At 43.6% G+C, this 20,095-nt stretch overlaps 1 protein-coding gene across 3 annotated transcripts in view; it reads left to right on the top strand.

Moving 5' to 3' along the window:
- The window catches only part of LOC137375574 (drebrin-like), a 243,767-nt gene that overhangs the window by 169,245 nt on the left and 54,427 nt on the right, over window positions 1-20,095 (top strand). For all 3 annotated transcript variants that reach the window (XM_068042929.1, XM_068042931.1, XM_068042930.1), the window contains 5 exons: window positions 9,858-9,970; window positions 12,166-12,240; window positions 13,047-13,196; window positions 17,046-17,123; window positions 18,621-18,772. In XM_068042929.1, coding sequence (XP_067899030.1) covers window positions 9,858-9,970; window positions 12,166-12,240; window positions 13,047-13,196; window positions 17,046-17,123; window positions 18,621-18,772 — 568 coding nt within the window. The remainder of the gene's footprint in view (window positions 1-9,857; window positions 9,971-12,165; window positions 12,241-13,046; window positions 13,197-17,045; window positions 17,124-18,620; window positions 18,773-20,095) is intronic.

Below are 20,095 nucleotides of genomic sequence, written 5' to 3'. Positions count from 1 at the left end.
GGCTCTCTTCAGGGACAGATGGGACCTGTACAAGAAGGACGGGTTGCATCTAAACTGGAAGGGCACTAATATCCTGGCTGCAAGGTTTGCTAGCGTCACTCGGGAGGGTTTAAACTAGTGTGGCAGGGGGGTGGGAACCAGAGCAGTAGGACAGCTAGTGAAGTAAATGAGGAGGACATAGTAAATAAGGCCAGTAGGACTAAGAGGAAGAGCAGGCAGGGAGATGTTGCTGAGCACAGCGGGACTGGTGGTCTGAAGTGCATTTGTTTCAATGCGAGAAGTATAACAGGTAAGGCAGATGAACTTAGAGCTTGGATTAGTACTTGGAAATATGATGTTGTTGCTATTACAGAGACTTGGTTGAGGGAAGGGCAGGATTGGCAGCTAAATGTTCCAGGCTTTAGAAGCTTCAGGCGGGATAGAGGGGGATGTAAAAGGGGTGGGGGAGTTGCATTACCGGTTAAGGAGAATATCACAGCTGTACTGCGGGAGGACACCTCAGAGGGGTCATGCAGCGAGGCAATATGGGTGGAGCTCAGGAATAGGAAGGATGCAGTCACGATGTTGGGGGTTTACTACAGGCCTCCCAACAGCCAGCGGGAGGTAGAGGAGCAGATATGTAGACAGATTTTGGAAAGATGTAAAGGTAACAGGGTTGTAGTGGTGGGTTATTTTAACTTCCCCAATATTGAGTGGGACTCACTTAGTGCTAGGGGCTTGGATGGGGCAGAATTTGTGAGGAGCATCCAGGAGGGCTTCTTGAAACAGTATGTAGATAGTCCAACTAGGGATGGGGCCATTCTGGACCTGGTATTGGGGAATGAGCCCGGCCAGGTGGTCGAAGTTTCAGTGGGGGAGCATTTCGGGAGCAGTGACCATAATTCCATAAGTTTTAAGGTACTTGTGGATAAGGATAAGAGTAGTCCTCGGGTGAAGGTGCTAAATTGGGGGAAGGCTAATTATAACAATATTAGGCAGGAACTGAAGAATTTAGATTGGGGGCGGCTGTTTGAGGGTAAATCAACATCTGACATGTGGGAGTCTTTCAAACGTCAGCTGATTAGAATCCAGGACCAGCATGTTCCTGTGAGGAAGAAAGGCAAGTTTCAGGAAGCTTGGATAACGCTGGATATTGTGAGCCTAGTCAAAAAGAAAAAGGAAGCATTTGTAAGGGCTGGAAGGCTAGGAACAGATGAAGCACTTGAGGAATATAAAGACAGTAGGAAGGAACTTAAGCAGGGAGTTAGGAGGGCTAAAAGGGGTCATGAAAAGTCATTGGCAAACAGGATTAAGGAAAATCCCAAGGCTTTTTATACATATATAAAGAGCAAGAGGGTAACCAGGGAAAGAGTTGGCCCACTCAAGGACAGAGATGGGAATCTATGTGTGGAGCCAGAGGAAATGGGCGAGGTGCTAAATGAGTACGTTGCATCAGTATTCACCAAGGAGAAGGACTTGGTGGATGATGAGCCTAGGGAAGGGAGTGCAAATAGTCTCCGTCATCTCATTATCAAAAAGGAGGAGGTGTTGGGTGTCTTGCAAAGCATTAAGGTAGATGAGTCCCCAGGGCCTGATGGGATCTACCCTAGAATACTGAGGGAGGCAAGGGAAGAAATTGCTGGGGCCTTGACAGAAATCTTTGCATCCTCATTGGCTACAGGTGAGGTCCCAGAGGACTGGAGAATAGCCAATGCTTTTCCTTTGTTTAAGAAGGGTGGCAAGGATAATCCAGGAAATTATAGGCCGGTGAGCCTTACGTCAGTGGTAGGGAAACTTTTCGAGAGGATTCTTCGGGACAGGATTTACTCCCATTTGGAAACAAATGAACTTATTAGCGAGAGACAGCATGGTTTTGTGAAGGGGAGGTCGTGTCTTACTGATTTGATTGAGTTTTTTGAGGAAGTGACGAAGATGATTGATGAGGGAAGGGCGGTAGATGTTGTCTATATGGACTTTAGTAAAGCCTTTGACAAGGTCCCGCATGGCAGACTGGTGCAAAAGGTGAAGTCACACGGGATCAGAGGTGAGCTGACAAGATGGATACAGAACTGGCTCGGTCACAGAAGACAGAGGGTAACAGTGGATGGGTGTTTTTCTGAATGGAGGGATGTGACTAGTGGTGTTCCGCAGGGATCAGTGCTGGGACCTTTGCTGTTTGCAGTATATATAAATGATTTGGAGGAAAATGTAGCTGGTCTGATTAGTAAGTTTGTGGATGACACAAAGGTTGGTGGAGTTGCGGATAATGATGAGGATTGTCAGAGGATACAGCAGGATATAGATCGGTTGGAGACTTGGGCGGAGAAATGGCAGATGGAGTTTAATCTGGACAAATGTGAGGTAATGCATTTTGGAAGGTCTAATGCAGGTGGGAGGTATACAGTAAATGGCAGAATGCTTAGGAGTATTGACAGGCAGAGAGATCTGGGCGTACATGTCCACAGGTCACTGAAAGTGGCAACGCAGGTGGATAAGGTAGTTAAGAAGGCATTCGGCATGCTTGCCTTCATCGGTCGGGGCATAGAGTATAAAAATTGGCAAGTCATGTTGCAGCTGTACGGAACCTTAGTTAGGCCACACTTAGAATATTGCGTGCAATTCTGGTCGCCACACTACCAGAAGGACGTGGAGGCTTTGGAGAGGGTACAGAGGAGGTTTACCAGGATGTTGCCTGGTCTGGAGGGCATTAGCTATGAGGAGAGGTTGGAAAAACTCGGATTGTTTTCACTGGAACGACGGAGGTGGAGGGGCGACATGATAGAGGTTTACAAAGTTATGAGTGGCATGGACAGAGTGGATAGTCAGAAGCTTTTTCCCAGGGTGGAAGAGTCAGTTACTAGGGGACATAGGTTTAAGGTGCGAGGGGCAAACTTTAGAGGGGATGTGTGAGGCAAGTTTTTTACACACAGGGTGGTGAGTGCCTGGAACTTGCTGCCAGGGGAGGTGGTGGAAGCAGATACGATAGCGACATTTAAGAGGCATCTTGACAAATATATGAATAGGAAGGGAATAGAGGGATATGGGCCCCGGAAGTGCAGAAGGTGTTAGTTTCGGCAGGCATCAAGATCGGCGCAGGCTTGGAGGGCCGAATGGCCTGTTCCTGTGCTGTACTGTTCTTTGTTCTTTGATTTTGATGTCCCTTGCAAGTTTCCTTTCATAATCTCTTTTAGAAGCTCTTACAAGCTGCTTTGTGACCCTTTGCTAGTCTTTGCATCGATCCCATTCGGCCGGATCTGTGCTGCATTTTGCATTTTTGTAAGCCATTTCTTTTTGTTTTATGCTATCCCTAATCTCTTTAGTTGTCCATGGCTGTTTTTTCTGTGAAGTGGAGCTTTTTCCTCTCAGGGGTATATACTCGCTCTGTATTTCGTTAAATGTTTCTTTAAATATTCTGCACTGTTCTTCAGTCATTTGACCCATTAACAGAACTACCCAGTTTACCGTGGACAATCTCTGTCTCATCCCGGTAAAGTCAGCCTTACCCAAGTCTAAAATTCTAGTTGCTGATTCGTGATTTTCACTTTCAAACGCTCCCTTGAATTCGATCATGTTGTGATCACTATTTGATAAATGTTCACGCAGTTAGGCTACTAATTAAATTTGGCTCATTACTCATAACTAAATCTAATATTGCCTGTCCCCTTGTTACATCTAGGACATACTGCTGTAGGAAACTATCCCGGACACATACCAGAAATTCACTACCTTTCTGACAGGTGCTAGTCTGCCTCTCCCAATCTATGTGTAAGTTAAAATCCCCCATTAATACCACTCTGCCTTTGTTACATACTTGCCTACTTTGGGCATTTATGCAATCTAACACCTCAGAACTGCTACTAGGGGGTCTATACACAACACCTATTCCAGTTTTAGATCCTTTTCTGTTCCTCAATTCCACCCATAAGATCTCCACTGGATGCTTTCCCCTCATTATATCCTCCTTTGCCAAGGAGGTGATATTATTTCTAATCAGTAAGGCTACTCCACCCCCTCTGCCATTTTCCCTGTCCCTCCTGTAAACTTTATATCCAGGTATATTTAGTTCCCAGTCCCGACCATCCTGCAGCCACGTCTCCGCAACAGCCACCACATCATAATTTTCCATTTGAATTTGCACCTGCAGCTCTTCTAGTTTATTCCTTACACTCTGTGCATTTGTATATAGAACTCTTATTTGGGCTATACCCCCTAACCTGTCGCTCAGCACTGATGCTTTATTCACCTGTTTATTATTTCTCTCTTCTGGTTTAACCAGTATACTTCTTGCAGTTTGGTAACAATCAGCCTCGCCACTAAACTGCACTCCTGCCTTCTCCTTTAACTTCCTGTTTTTCCATGCAACTGAACCCTCCCCCCCAACTATTTAGTTTAAAGCCCTATCTACAGCCCTAGTTATACAATTCGCCAGGACTCTGGTCCCAGCATGATTCAGGTGGAGCCCGTCCCATTGGAACAGCTCCCTCCTTCCCCAGTACTGGTGCCAATGTCCCACAAATTCGAACCCGTTTCTCCCAATCTTTGAGCCACGCATTTACTTCCTTAATCTTATTGACCCTTTGCTAATTTGCTCGTGGCTCAGATAGTAATCCGGAGATTATTACTTTTTTGGTTCTGCTTTTTAATTTAGCCCCTAGCTGCTCATATTCCCTCAGCAGAACCTCTAACCTCATTCTACCTATATCGTCGGTACCTATGTGAACCACGACAACTGGATCTTTCCCTTCCCACTCCAGGTTCCTCTGCAGCCCAGATGAGATATCCCGAACCCTGGCACCAGGTAGGCAACAGAGCCTTCGGGACTCTCAATCCTGGCCACAGAGAATGGTGTCTATGCCCTTAACTATACTATCCCCGATTACGACTACATTTCTCTTTTCTCCCCCCACTTGAATGGCTCCCTGTACCACGGTGCTGTGGTCAGTTTGTTCATCCTCCCTACAGTCTCTGCTCTCGTCCACACAGGGAGCAAGAATCTCAAACCTGTTGGACAAGGACAATGGCTGAGGCTCCTGCAGCACTACCTCCTGGATCCCTCTACCTGCCTCACTCATAGTCACACCCTCCTGTCCCTGACCACTGGCCGAATTCACGGTAGTTAATCTAAGGGGTGTGACTGCCTCCTGAAACACAGCGTCCAGGTAACTCTCCCTCTCCCTGATGTGTTGCAGTGTCCGAAACTCAGACTCCAGCTCATCAACTCTGAGCCAGAGTTCTTCGAGCAGCCAACACTTGCTACAGATGTGGTCACTAGGAGCCACAATGAGGTCCAGCAGCTCCCACATCATGCAGGTACAACACATCGCCTGGCCCTGCATGTCTATTTTATTTAATTAGATTTTAATTTGTTTTTTAAATTTCCAACTGTTCTTTAGTTTTTAATCTGTAAAATATTTCTCCTATTCACCTTTAATTTGAAATCAACTTAGAATAGGTAATTCAAATTAGCAGTTATTTACCAACCAATGAACCTACGGTTTTCCTGTGATGACACTCTTTGTTTTATTTTTCACTCTGTTTTTACTCCCTTAAATTACCCCAAAAAATTAGATTTACACTAGGTACCTTGATTCCCCTCCCAAAAAAAAAACACTACCTACTATATTAAAGAACTGTAGACCTTTCTCTTTAGTTACTTACTGAGCTATTTAGAGTTATTTCCTAACAGATGTTACTCACCAACCAATCACCTTGCAGCTTTCCTGTGATGTCATTGTTTACTTTTTTTTTCAAAACTCTGGCGCGCCTGGACTGCTCCCGGAAGGTAAGCGGCTCGCTGAATGAACTCTCTCTGTCTCTCTCCCGGTCTCTTTATACTCCGGCTCCACTCTCGTTGTTTCCTGCTGTCTGAGTGAACTCTCTCTCTCTCTCCCGGTCTCTTTATAGTCCGGCTCCGCTCTTGCTGTTTCCCGCTCGCTGAGTGAATTCTCTCTCTCTTTCCTGGTCTTTTTATATTCCGGCTCCGCTCTCGCTGTTTCCCGCTCGCTGAGTGAATTCTCTCTCTCTCTCTCTCCCGGTCTCTTTATACTCCGGCTCCGCTCTCACTGTTTCCCGCTGTCCGAGTGGGGATTCAGTGATGGTAATACTGTTGAACGTCAAGGGGAAATGGTTAGATTCTTTCTTGTTGGAGATGGTCATTGCCTGGCACTTGTATGGCACGAATGTTCCTTGCTGCTTATCAGCCCAAGCCTGAATGTTGTCCGGGTCTTGTTTCATTCAGGCACACACTGCTTCAGTATCTTAGAAGTTGCAAATTGTACTGAACACTGTGCAATCATCAGTGAACATCCCCGTTTCTAACCTTATGATGGAGGGAACATCATTGATGAAGCAGCTGAAGATGGTTGAGCCTAGGACATTACCCTGAGGAACTCCTGCAGTGATGTGCTGGGGCTGAGATGATTGGCCTCCAACAACCACAACCACCTTCCTTTTTGCTAGGTATGATGCCAACCAGTGAAGAGATTTTCCCTGATTTCGAATGACTTCAATTTTGCTTGGGCTCCTTGATCCCACACGGTCAAATTCTGCCTTGGTGTCAAGGGCAGTCACTCTCACCTCACCTCTGGAATTCTGCTCTTTTGTACATGTTTGGGCCAAGGCTGTAATGAAGTCTGGAACTGAGTGGCCCTGGTGGAACCCAAACTGAGCATTGGTGAGCAGGTAATTTCTAAGTAAGTGCCACTTGATAGCACTGTTGACGACTCCTTCCATGACTTTGCTGATGATTAAGAGTAGACTGATGGGACAGTAATTGGCCAGATTTTTATGGACATACCTGGGCATTTTTCTGCTTTGTCAGGTAGTTGCCAGTGTTGTAGCTGTGCTGGAACAGCTTGGCTGGGGACACAACTAGTTCTGGAGCACAAGTCTTCAGTACTACAGCCGGGATGTTGTCAGGACCCATAGCCTTTGCTGTATCGAGTGCCTTCAGCTGTTTCTTGATATCACATAGAGTGAATCGAATTGGCTGAAGACTTGCATCTGTGATGCTGAGGACCTCAGGAGGAAGCCAGGATGGATCATCCACTCAGTACTTCCAGCTGAAGACGGTTGCAAATATTTCAGGCTTGTCTTTTGCACTGATGTGCTGGGCTTCCCCGCCATTGAGGATGGGGATGTTTGTAAAAGCCTCATCCTCCAACTAGTTGTTTAATTGTCCACCACCATGCATGACAGGATGTGGCAGGACTGCAGAGCTTTGATCTGATCCGTTGGTTTTGGGATTGCTTAGCCCTGTCTATCGTGCTGTTTAGCATGCATCTGGTCCTATGTTGTAGCTTCACCAAGTTGGCACCTCATTTGCGCACAGCAAGCTCCCACAAACAGCAATGTGATAATGACCAGATAATCCGTTTTTGTGATGTTCATTGAGGGATAACTATTGACCAGGTCACCATGGGATCTTTTACTTCCACCTGAGAAGACGAAAGACGACACCTCCAACAGTGCAGTATTCCATCACTACTGCACTGGAGTGCCAGCCTTGATTTGTGTGCCCAGGTCCTGGAGGGGACTGAAATCCATGACCTAACTCAGAGGCGAAAGTGCTACCAACTGAGCCACCACTGATACTTTAAAATAAAATACTTCATTGGCTGTAAAGCACTTTGGGAAGTCCTGAAGTTGTGAAAGGTGCTATATAAATACAAGTCTTTTCTTTTTTAAGCACTTATTTTCCAAAAAGTAGGTGGCCTCCATATTTCTCCTACCAAAATGTATCACTTCACATTTATCCAATATTGGAAATAATTTGCCATTTACATGCCCATTCTGCCAGTTTGTTAATATCTTCTTGTATTTTGTTTACAGTCTTCACCAGCCCTGTTCTAATGGACTTAGCTTCACAAACCTTAGAGATGCTATTTGGATTTTAATCACCCTTTCAAATATTTCCTTCTTTGGCCCTGTGATAATTTTTGTCTAATTCCATTCTATGAAGTGCCTTGAGGCATTTTTCAAAGTTAACAGTGCTGTATAAATGCAAGTTACTTTTGTATTTGTTATTATAAAAATAAACAGTCCTGGAATACTGGTAGCATCAAGATGGTAATAATTAGAGATTTTCTTTTGTGTTACAATGTAAATCTGAACTGATTTTCCCAATAGTGTAATCTAGGATACGTACCATTTGCTGCCAAAGTCCAGGTTGTCAAACACCAGCTCACACTGACTTGAGCTTTTATTTCAAGCGCAGCCCCTCTCCTCCCTACCAAGCTCCCACTGCTCCCTTCCCCCGCCCCCCCCCCCCCCCCACTAAATCACTGTAACATGCTGAGATGCTGAGAGAACAGCCCCTTGTGACAAAACTGGGAGATTTTGTTTTGTTAGGCTTATATAGCTTTAGAAGGCAATGACTGTTCTGTTCAAAATGGCATCAGCCAGCTGTGCCTCTTGGATGTCTTAAAGAAATTCCCTTTGATCTGTATTTAAATTAGTCTGTTGAGTGCTAATCAATGTGGCTGGTTGAAATGCAAATAGTCTTCATCAGATTGTTTAAAAACATTTAAAATATTTGCCTGTGTCCTTAGTCGGTTGAATTTGTACTGTGACTTCATTATTCCATGTGGATGTTTGAGATTTTGTATTGTTAAATGTATGATCTAATATTTTTGGTATTGTTGATATGGAAATGCACTTTAGCATTTATAAATTAACTGCTTGAAGTACAGAGCCCTTTGATCTCAAACTAGCTGAGTACGTGAATGTGTTTTATTTAGGCTGGTTGGTATTTGCACAGTCAGCTGTGTAGCCAGCTTCAAGGCAAAACATGATGCATAAACAAAAGGTCTTTGCTGCTCGGCGCAGTTTCTGAGACCAAGAAAAGGACAACCTAAATATTACACAGGAGATAGAAATGAGAAATTCTCTTCACTGTGTGTTCTAAAAACCTTTTTGAAACATTAAGGTCTTTATTTTCTTGTCTGCATCAAAAGACCATTTCAATTTGTTAGTCCTTTTTAAAAGGAGTTTAAAAAAATAGTTACTCCCTTATTAGGCATTTTGCACCTTGAGCATATGCATGGCAGTTTCGTTCTCATCTCTGCATTTGAATTGAGATGAGATGCAGTGACAATATGATACTAAGTTCAATGTACATTGTTACTGCAAAATAGCGTATTTGTTAACCCTCTCTGCTAAAACTCCCTGATGACAAGGAGTGTGGCTTACTTCTGAAGAGCCTGGTGTAACCATTAAAAGGGGCATAATTTTCAAAAAAAGGGACACTGTTTAAAAAGCCTCAACTGTAACATCACTCTCTTTCTGCCCACTTGCCCCTTGCCTTGTAATAATGTCTGCTGCCAGCATGTCTTCTCTTTTCACCTGATTCATCCCTTTGCTGAAATGTTTCACACCGCAGTCAGTTTTTGCCTCGTCACTCACACTGGAGCACCTTGGGGCCATAGTGAGATTTGTACAAATTTAGTTTATCCAACTAAAGTGGGTAAGTCTGACCAACAGGCAATGTTGAGCCTTAGATTCCAGTTTTCTGGGTGGAAGTAAAGCCCTTCATCAGCCAAAATGTCATTCATTACCTGCTGAATTTTTGATTTGCTGTCAATTGAAAGACAGAGACAGTTCTAGGCAATCTTTGCTTTATACCTGACCATCCCTTCAACTGGGACAGGAGTGCGGGGAGTGACAGGTTAATCCTTTAGATGTGTATCCACTAAGTGTGCACATTTTTTGCCTATTTTCTGAGGCACCTCATTTTCCAGCTGATGGCATGTTATTCCAAGGAAGGATGTGTGACTGGGGAAAGTCCATTGTAAACCATTGCGATTTAGCAATTTTAAACATAAACAGCATTTGTATGTGCTCTTAATGTCCCTGACAAGTCTTTCCTTCTCATTGTTCAGCTGGAGGTCTGCAGGAAATTGCCACAAAGTTTGACAACCAAAGTGTGATGTATGGATTCTGCAGCATCAAGGACTCTGGTTCTGGCCTGCCCAAATATGTCCTGATAAACTGGGTATGTAAAATAATGTTCTTTTCATAGTCTTACTGCAGTGGTTTAATGGATGCAAAACCTCCACAATTAATACCAACATTACCAAAATCCAAAAGGAAGCACCAGAAAAGGCTCAGAGTTATAGTTTACCAGCTGCAGATTCTAATTGATGTCTTCTCATGCGTGCTTTTGTCACCTCTGGATTTGATTATTCTGTATTATTCTGTTCTTCTGGCCAACATCGTTCATCTGCCATTCCTTAACTTTAGCTCATCCAAATATCTGCTGCCTACATATATCCCATACCAAGTCTTTCTCATGCATCAATCCTGTGCCTATTAACATATATTGCCTCCCAGCCCTCCACTGGCTCAAGTTTAGAATTCTCACTTTTGTAATCTTCTTGCCCATCTCTGTTACCTCCTGCATTACTGTACTGTTGCCACCGCTGACCCCACCCCAGCCTCCAACCTCTGAAAACTCTATTCCTATAATTTTTGTTTCTTTTGAAAGCTTCTCTCACCCTGCATCCCTTTATTCCAACTTTGGTGACCATGCTTTCAGCCATCTAGGCCCCATGCTCTTGCAATCTGTCCCCAACACCTTCTCTCCACCCCTCTCACTTTAAAGACCTCTTTAAAACTCACATATTTAGCAACTTCATTAAATCATGCTTTTGATCCACCCTTTGGCTTGGAGTCTGATTTTTTTTTAAATTTCCTTATGCTTCTGTGAAATGAAATTTAGCATTTTTTCTATGTTAAGAATGCTAGGTAAATGCAAGTTGTTCAGTAGATGAGCATGTTTGTTCTAGACATAACTGGATATTTGAGCAGAATTATGAAATTTTACATTTTTAAAGTATTTCTCCTGCACTCATTTTGTATGGCTTCCCTGCTTTGTGCCTCGTATAGGGTCAAGGGTACCCTTGTGTGCTCCCTGTAGGGTCAAGTGCATGATTATCCTGCCTTCAAGCATTGAAACTCACTTGAGGTACTTGACAGAAGAATGGGAAGGCTCTCTAATTTCCTGTGGCATTCACTCAGTGTGGCTGTACCTCAGCAGAATCTCTGTTGAGATCATTGGCATTGGTTCTGGCCCCCTTCAATGCCACTGTCTTGCAGTGGTGATTGGTTATTTCCAAACGGAATGCTTAAGCAGAATTTGCCATTGTTGACGCCAGTGTGATAAGCTCATAAAAGATTAGGATTTAAAAGTAACCATCCAATAGATTTAGCTGTTGTCTATGTTTTACAGGAGTGTTTAATGTGTCCCCTGCTGTGGTAAAGTGTGCACTGCAACCTTCATGCAGTAAATTATAGGCCTGTCAATAGTGCACATGGTTGTTCTAAAGTGATGGAGTAATGCCACCATGCCTACTTTATCATTCAACAAAATTAATCTTACAGTAATTCTGCCCAGTTTCTTAACTTGCATTTTAGGTCTCCCCATGCCATTAAGTCTCTTGTAGGACAGGGTGGGTATATGATCAATTACCTTATCTTTAGAAATATTATTTTGAAACTTCCCCAAAAGAATGCTTGAGAGTGGGAACTGACCACGGAGAGAATCAAAAGAAGGAGCCTGTGTCCTAACGCTCTATGACCGAGCACATTATTACATACTTGCAATGTTGAAATTAAAACCATCAAATGAAATTGAATAAGCATTAGTGTACTTTTCTTCTTTTTTGATATACTTTATTTATTAACATTTATTCCTTGTTTCTTTCTGTCCATTTATCTTTCTAACAATGAGCACATTGCTGAGATAAGGTCTGAAGCTAGTCCAGCAAAGGGTTGCCTCTAACTAGGTGGTGAGCACAGAAGTAATTTTCTTTTCCAGATTATCTCTTCTCTTTGCCAATCAAATCTGAGTAACTGTCTCAGTACAGTCCTAAGGATAAAGCTTTCTGTAGCTTCCCAGTCTGTATCTGGATATGAGGAACTGTTGTTCCCAGTACAATCTCAGAGCTAATCTATGCTGCAGCTCCTGTTTGCCACCCAGGTATGAAAAGGTGTTCCCTGCACAATCCCAAAAATAATCCCTGTTTTAGTTTCTTGAACTAATGCAGATTCTTCCAGAAGATGGTGTTTCTCAAGTGCATGTGGTGTGAGAGCGAGCTCAGAGATGAACTCCCTTTAATCTCCTGCTACATAGAAGTTACGAATCTTGTTTAAATCACAGCTTTAGTGAGGTTTCTTTTTTTTCTTTAGGTGGGTGAAGATGTTGATGACCATCGAAAATGTACTTGTGCTAGTCACGTGCCCACAATCGCAGACTTCTTCCAGGCAAGTGTGCCTCTTCTGGTACTTCAGACCATCCTTCGTTATGTGAGGATAAATTGTCCCAGATTTAGCTCAGTCATTGGCATTGACCTGTCAGATCGGTGAAAATACACCACTTTCAAATTGTTCTCCATTGCTAAATCGGCCCCAATTCGTCTGAGAGCAGATTCAAAACTGCATGACTAAAACCACAGAAGCACCAAATGTAAAAATGCCTTAGTCATTGTGATCTTTGGGAGGATCTTCTAGATATAATTCTAGCCATTGTTATGAAGTAAGACTACCAATTAATAATTAAAAGACTTAGAAATCTTCAGAGTGTAGCAATGGCTGACCAAGAAAAATGCATGTCTTTCAAGACCAGGAAATCGTATGACAATCCTTGGTAAATGCTATGTTAGCTACTGTCAGTCAACGCAATGGGGCACAACAATCATTATCACCATCCGGGAACTGGAGTTGTGGGGGATTGTGAGTGGTGAGATGGGTGTAGAATCAGCTACGACTCCAGTTCCCACTTGTTATGCAATGATCTCTGCTGAATTGTATGAATATGGATGTCAGGATTCAACTTCAGTACTCTCCTTGTGAAATAGCGTACTGATACTCGCATTCAAGAATGACTTCTTGGGTGACGTATATGAGGGCTGCTGGCATTCTCCAGCAAGAACCAGCATATTTAGGAGAGGAAGGAAAAAAGGAAAGAAATTAGAGGGTGAGGGATTTAAAAGAAAACACATTATGGCTTTTTAAAAATTGCATGTCATTTTCATCTCCTTTTGCCCTTCTCTTTTCCTATCTCCAAATAGGGGGCAAATGTTATTGTTAATGCCAGCAGTCCCGAGGATGTAGACTCGACTGCTATTCGTCAGAAGTTGACCAATGGCACAATGCACATTTCGAGCCCAGTTTTGCGCCGACTCCAACTGAAAGAGGACGAGGAGTTGTTGGGTCCAGTGGTGAGTAAAAGACAGAGGGCGAATGTTCAAAGCCCGTTGGGAGTGGAAGTATGTGCTGCGCAATTTGAAGATTGCGTTCTCAGAGGCCATCTGCAGAACACGAAGCTATTTTAATGGGATGCCGGGAGGGAGGGAATGGCTAGCCCGCACACCTCCAATTAATCACCTGTTAAGCTCATTGTGGAGCACATCAACAGGCTTGCCAGCAGCGGTTTGGGATTTTCAAAAGAAGGGAATGGGGAGAAGGCCATGAATACACCACGGCAGGGTGTAGAAGATGTGAACAATGTGGAGGGCCATGAGGGCTATGAGAAGGGCTGATTAACTTGATGCAGAGGTCCAGAATAAAGCTCGGCTGCTCCAAAAGTGCCACAGAGTAGCCATTGCTGGAGCTCTAAGACTTGCTTTTCTCAGTGGTGAGTTGTAGCAATGTGGAGAGGGACATGAGCCAGCTGTCATCACTGGGGCAGCTGGGATTGGCATGGGAAGGCCTGATGAATGCACAAAGCCCAGCTGAGGAAGCTCAGATGGGAACAGGCTACTCTGACATTGGACAACGCAGCCAGAATGATCTTTCAGCAGATGCAAACTTCTGGACAGCAGGAGGCCAGAGGAGCGCAGTGGGGGTGGGCTGCAAGGGGAAGAAGGCACTACCCAACATATCAGGTCTACTGACCAAGAGTCAGCTACCTGTAAATGACAAAGTGCCAGTGCCGTAGCAGGCTGCGCCTATCTGGGCAGATGCTCTGACATTTGTGCTCCTATCCACAATGACCTGAGATGTCATGGCCCCCGTGGCAGTCACTGTCGCCCTGAATTTCTATGCAACTAGGTAATTCCAGGGATCAGCTGCAGACCTATGTAGCATCTCACAGTCAGCAGCTCATCACACCATCAGGCACAGATGCCATACTCAGGAGGGCGGGGTACTGCATACACTTTGACATAGATGGGCCTGCGCAGGCACAGAGGGCATTGGGTTTCATCTCAATCGTTGGATTCCCACAGGGACAAGCATCATCGATTGCGCCATTGTGGACATTAAAGCACCCAGTGACCTGCCAGTGAGATCCATTAACTGGAAGGGCTTCCCCCACCCCACCTCCTCAACGTCCAACTGATCTGCGACCACAACAAGAGCTTCCTCCTTGTGTGCATTCACTTTCTTGGCAGCTGCCGCAACTCCTTCATCCTCTGCCAACCAGACTCCTTCAGTACTTCACTCCATCCCCCAAAAGGCGTGGATGGATTCTAGGGGACAAGGGAAATCCCTTGACGAGATGGCTACTGACCCCTATACAGTAGCCCCAGATAGAGGCACAGAGGTGATACAACCAATGCCAGCTGCTCAGCAGGCCAACCATTGAGTAGACCATCAGGCTTCTGAAAAAGTGATTCCGGTGTCTGGACCAGTTGGGTAGTGCCGTCCATGCCCTACTGCAAGGGTCTCGCTCATTGTGATTATCTGCTGTGCTCTCCATAACATGGCCCTCCAGAGAGTTGTGAACCTTGAGGACAGTGCGACCCTGGAAGGAGACAGCTCATCATGCGAGGCGCAGGAGGTAAGGCAAGAAGAGGCAAGGAGGAAGAAGAGGAGGCGGAGAGAGATGCGCTGAACAGAGAGGTACCCTACTGCACGATGAGGTGATCTCCACCTGCCATTCTCCAAGAAGAGGACCTCCGTCCTCTTCCTCACATCCTTCAGCATTAGATCCAGGTCAGCATCGGTGAAGCGAGGGTCTGCTATGCCCCAGGTGCCAGGCCTCCGGCTCCCCTAGGACATCTCACTTCCCTCTGGTGCAGTGGAAGACTTTGGCACAAAGGCGCAGATCTCAACCTCAGGACATCCAGCAGCCTCAGTGATGGCTGCCATGGGGTGTCTACATGAATCCCACGCTTAATCTGACCTACCTCCATTCCCGGCCCCACTGGCTCTAAGTGGACAGAAAACCTGTCTCCGTACCAATTAAGGGCTCGCTCATTTGAAAATCTGAACCTGAATGGGTTTTCCAACAGAGGCAGATTTCTGACCAAAACCAGACCTGTTTCTTGACTCCAAAACGAAAATCCAGCGCAGAGTGTCTGATGATAGCTAATGTATGAGGTATTGGAGACCAGCAAGGGAAGTGGTGAATGCACAGAGAATAAGACAGCAGTTACCTTCTCAACTGCTTTTCAGTTGAAACTGAAAACATTGAAAGAATTTATTAACATAAAAGTTATCAATTTTAGTAAATATATAAACCTGTCATCTTGATATGCAAAAAAAATGAAGCAGGCTGACAGATGGTGGGGCATTGGGGTAAAATGGCAGAATGCATTGTATTTTGCTGCTTATAGCCAATAGATATTGTGAGATGGATGAAGATGGGAAGACGTAGGGGAGTCAGTTTGGAGGAAAGGGTGGGCTTGAAATTGAGGGTGTACTGAAAGACTAAACAGACTTGGGGATGGGGGTAGTATCTGTCCTGAATTGTGGCAAACCTAGGTCATAGAGTCATTTACAGTGTAGAAGGAGGCCATTCAGCCCGTCAAGTCCATGCCGGCTCTCAACAGAGCAATCCAGTCAGTCCCACTCAGCCACTCGATCCCCATAGCCCTACAGTGTTTATTTCCTTCAAGTGCCCATCCAGTTTCCTTTAGAAATCATTCATTGTCTCTGCTTCCACCACCCTCATGAGCAGTGAGTTCCAGGTCATTACCTTACACTGCATAAGAAAGTTCTTCTTCACATTTCCCCTGCATCTTTTGCCTAAAATCTTCAATCTGTGTCCTCTAGTCCTTGTACCATCAGTTAATGGGAAAAATTTTTCTTTGTCTAACTTATCTAGGCGTGTCATAATCTTGCACTTCTATCAAATCTGCCCTCAATCTCCTTTGCTCCAGGGAGAACAAGCCCAGCTTTTCCAACCTAACCGTGTAACTAAAATCCCCCATTCCTGGCACCATTCTGGTAAATCTCCTCTGCACCCTCTCAAGGACCATCACATCTTTCCTAAAGTGTGGTGACCAAAACTGGACACAGTACTCCAGTTAGGGCCTAATCAGAGCTTTATAAAGGTTCAGCATAATTTCCCTGCCTTTATGCCTCTATTTATGAAGCCCAAGATCCCATATGCTTTGCTAACCACTCTCTCAATATGTCCTGCCACCTTCAAAGATTGATGCACATAAACCCACAGGTCCCTCTGTTCCTGCACACTCTTTAGAACTGCGCCATTAAGTCTATATTGTCTCACCCTATTTCTTCTGCCAAAATGCATCAGCTCACACTTGACTGTATTAAATTCCATCTGCCACTTGTCTGCCCACTCTGCTAGCCTATCTATGTCCTGTTGCAGGTGGTTTGTATCATCCTCACTGTTTGCAACTCCTCCAGTTTGGTATCATCAGAAAATTTTGTGATGCCCACGGAGAACACAGAAATGTCCATGAATAGATACCTGAGGGGTCATGGTATCATGGGAAATATAGTGTTAAAATTCACTTTATTACATCTTGAGATAGTCAATGCGTGAACTCTAGCAGTGTTTAGTTTACTCACTATCAAGGCACACAGCAATGTAGTTGTGTTAGTATTCATGTTACCTGTTTTCACGGTACAGAATTGTCAGGACTTTGCCTGAATTTAACAATGATTGTAGAGTCAGAGATACTGACATAGCCTCTACTTCCCCCCTCCACCTCAAATGCCTATGATATGACTGCTTAATTGTTCTGTGCTGTAAATCACAAAAAGGAATCAGTCAAAGGTCCCACTGTTCCTACACAGCGACTTGCCTTTCAATGACAGCAACCTTCTTCTTGCAATACAAATCGATTTTTTTTTAATAAATGTTCTCGTTGCAGGGCACGACATATCAGAAGACCAATGCTGCAATTGAAATGAAACGAATCAACCGAGAATTGTTCTGGGCACAGGCAAAGGTACAACTCCTTTTTGCCATCACTTTAAAATCATGAGAGACTTTGCTGTCTGTGCAGGAATTTCATTTTTGAAAAGAACAGTATAGATTCTTCATTATGCTACTCCTACATAAATTTCAGCAAGACATTTCTTGTCAGAGGAATGTACAGGAATTCACTAGAAGTTTGGTGATATAGATTAACATTTTAATGAGCATTTTTTCTGACCTGGCCTGGATTGCCTGCATCTAGCTTAGCATTATCTGGGTTGCCTGCATTTGCTCTGAATGCCCTGGCCAAGCCTGGGTTGCCTGCATCTGTTCTGAATCAGTTCAACCACACAATCAATCATTTGACTTTTTTAAAAGTTATTTTTTAAAACAGTTCTGGGACAATAACAGCAATAACACACATCATGTCAGTTAGCACCTGCGGCTATGACAGTCTGTGTTTTGGGTGTGTTTCAACTATGAAGCTTTGCTTCAACTTATTCCCCTCTCTTCTTGGACAACAACCTCCCTAAGAACAGGAATGGATCACAGATTTCCTGTTCAGAAGCAGCACCATTACTCCCTACCCATTTGAAAGCAACTATTAGGTTGTGGATTGATATTGAAGATGAGCAATTGATAATTGCAAATCACTATGACAATTACTGCTATTCAAAAAATGTAATCCAACTAGAGTATGCTGCTATAATTTGGGAATCCTGGATTAATACAGCACTAGCAGAATGACTCTACAGGTTAATGTATTCACTCCATTTAATAGTTGGAATAGCTGTCACATAATTGTTTCTCTCTGTCTCCTGCCCCTCATAGTTAAACTTGCCAAATAGCCGGTAGCTACCCTGTGGAGTGAAATGACTGTAATCTGTCAATCCATTTCTCTCTCTCTCTCTCCACCCACTGCCTGTGCAAAGATGTTACGAACTGACCATATTCTCTCTCTTCTTTCCCTGCATTAAATCCTCCTTAGATTGCTTGTACTGTAATTCTTCCTCGCTCCATGTTATTGAACTCACAGATATCTCCAATTTCTCTCTCTCCTTCCTCTCCCTAACTATTCACTAAAATTTGCTTTACTTATTTCCACTGTTGAGCTCTGTTTAACTCGAGCACTTTTATATTTTTGAAAATATCAAATACTCATGTTGGAATAGGGGAGCCTTCTAGTGACACCACTTGAACCTTTCAAACATAAAACAGAAGATGTAGATGTGGCTTCACTATGATTGATATTTGTCCTCTGTTTTAGTGCCACTAGGTTTTCTTTCTTTTGCTTGTGTACCTGGGAAATCAAAGATGAATCTCTGACCTATTCTGATTGTCTAGCTGAAAAGGTAATATGGGAGCAGCAGCAATAGCTGAATCCTGTTAATGCACCACTCTTGCTGAGTCCAGTGCCCCCTTTGATCCAATAAAGAGTGCACCATTCATGTATCATTGTTCCTCTCCTCTTGGATCTCTACAATGCCAATTCCAACCTAATGTATGTTTGTGCTTTTCTGCTCTTTAGAGAGAGGAGGAGCTGAGGAAAGAAGAGGAGCGTAAGAAACTGATTGAAGAAAGAGAAAAATTTGAGAAAGAGAGAATGGAACAAGAGAAGAAAGAACAAGAAGATAGAGAGCAAAGATACAAAGAACGTGAGAAACAGATAGAAGAAGAAAGGTATGGTTGACATTTGGGGAGCATGCTGTAAATGGATGGAGCAGAGATTAATGGAAATTTGCTTCTTGGGCACAGTGCTGTGGGGAGATGCTGAATGGTCACACAGATATCTTGTTCCCAGTGTTAACCAATGTTAATCCCCTACACACAGTAAAACTAGTTTCAGAATGATATTTTCTACCAATATGATGGGTGCTAGTAGATAGCAAACGATGTTGTTCAGTAAGAATGAATGCAGTTGTGTTTGTGAAAAATACAAGGAATAACAGCATGGAATGATTACAGGCTGGTATATTTTATTTTAAAGGATGCTGAGATCCTTGCTTTCCCATTGCGAGTTTTGTGACATCATCCGGTGACAAATTGCTGTAAATGCTTTTTCCCAAACTAGAAAATGAATACTCTCAGTGAATGGAAAACAATCACTTTGAAAAGTACAATTTTTTTTATTGTCTAGATGAAATGCTAAGCTCCCATAATATTGATAATTACACTCTGTGAATGGTTTTCGTTACCTATCTAGACAAATGTGTACTTCCAAAAACAAAGCACTCTTTATGTCTTTTTACTTTTTGCTTAAATTTCCATGTGCAAGGTGTGCCAGAGATAGAGTGCTCAATGTGGGATCCCAACTGGGATATTGTCCAGGTGGTCATTTGAAACAATGGGATGATGCCAAGCAGAGCCCAGGCATCTCCTATGCCGTTCTGAAGATGTTCTTGAATGTCTCTTAGTGTCTGCCACGTAGAACATTGTTGGAGGCTTTTCCCCCTGGTGTTCTACTTCATTTATTCAGCAATCCGTTCCCATTTCAGTAATATCTTATGTCTGTGGATCCATCTGCATCTGCTTCAAGTTCTTTTACAGATAGAACACTTCAGAAACTAAGATACTGGTGAGAAACTGGCCGTTCACCACTCTGGTCCGACACTGGCCACTTGTCGCACTGGCTGGATAACTTTCTGCTTTGGAAAACTGAAATTGCTTTGGTTACGTTCCCTTTCAAGTTTCCACTAAAATTAATTTGCATAATGGCAAATGTAAAATCATAAAATAGTACAGTACAGAAGGAAGCCATTCGGCCCATTGAGTCTGTGCTGGCTCTTTTGAACAGAAATCCAGTTAGTCCCACTCCACAACCCTTTCTCCATATCACTGCAATTTTTTTCTCCTTTAAGTATTTATCTAATTCCCCTTTGAAGCCTACTATTGAATCTGTATGCACCACCCTACCAGGTAGTGCATTTCAGATCCTAACGACTCATTGTGTAAAAATATTTTTCCTCATTTCTCCTCTTGTTCTTTTGCAATCATCTCAAATCT

Source organism: Heterodontus francisci, chromosome 12 (genome assembly GCF_036365525.1).
Source record: "Heterodontus francisci isolate sHetFra1 chromosome 12, sHetFra1.hap1, whole genome shotgun sequence".
Classification (NCBI taxonomy): Eukaryota; Metazoa; Chordata; class Chondrichthyes; order Heterodontiformes; family Heterodontidae; genus Heterodontus; species Heterodontus francisci.
Note: the sequence above shows the minus strand (reverse complement) of the source record. Positions and strands in the feature narration are given on the sequence as shown.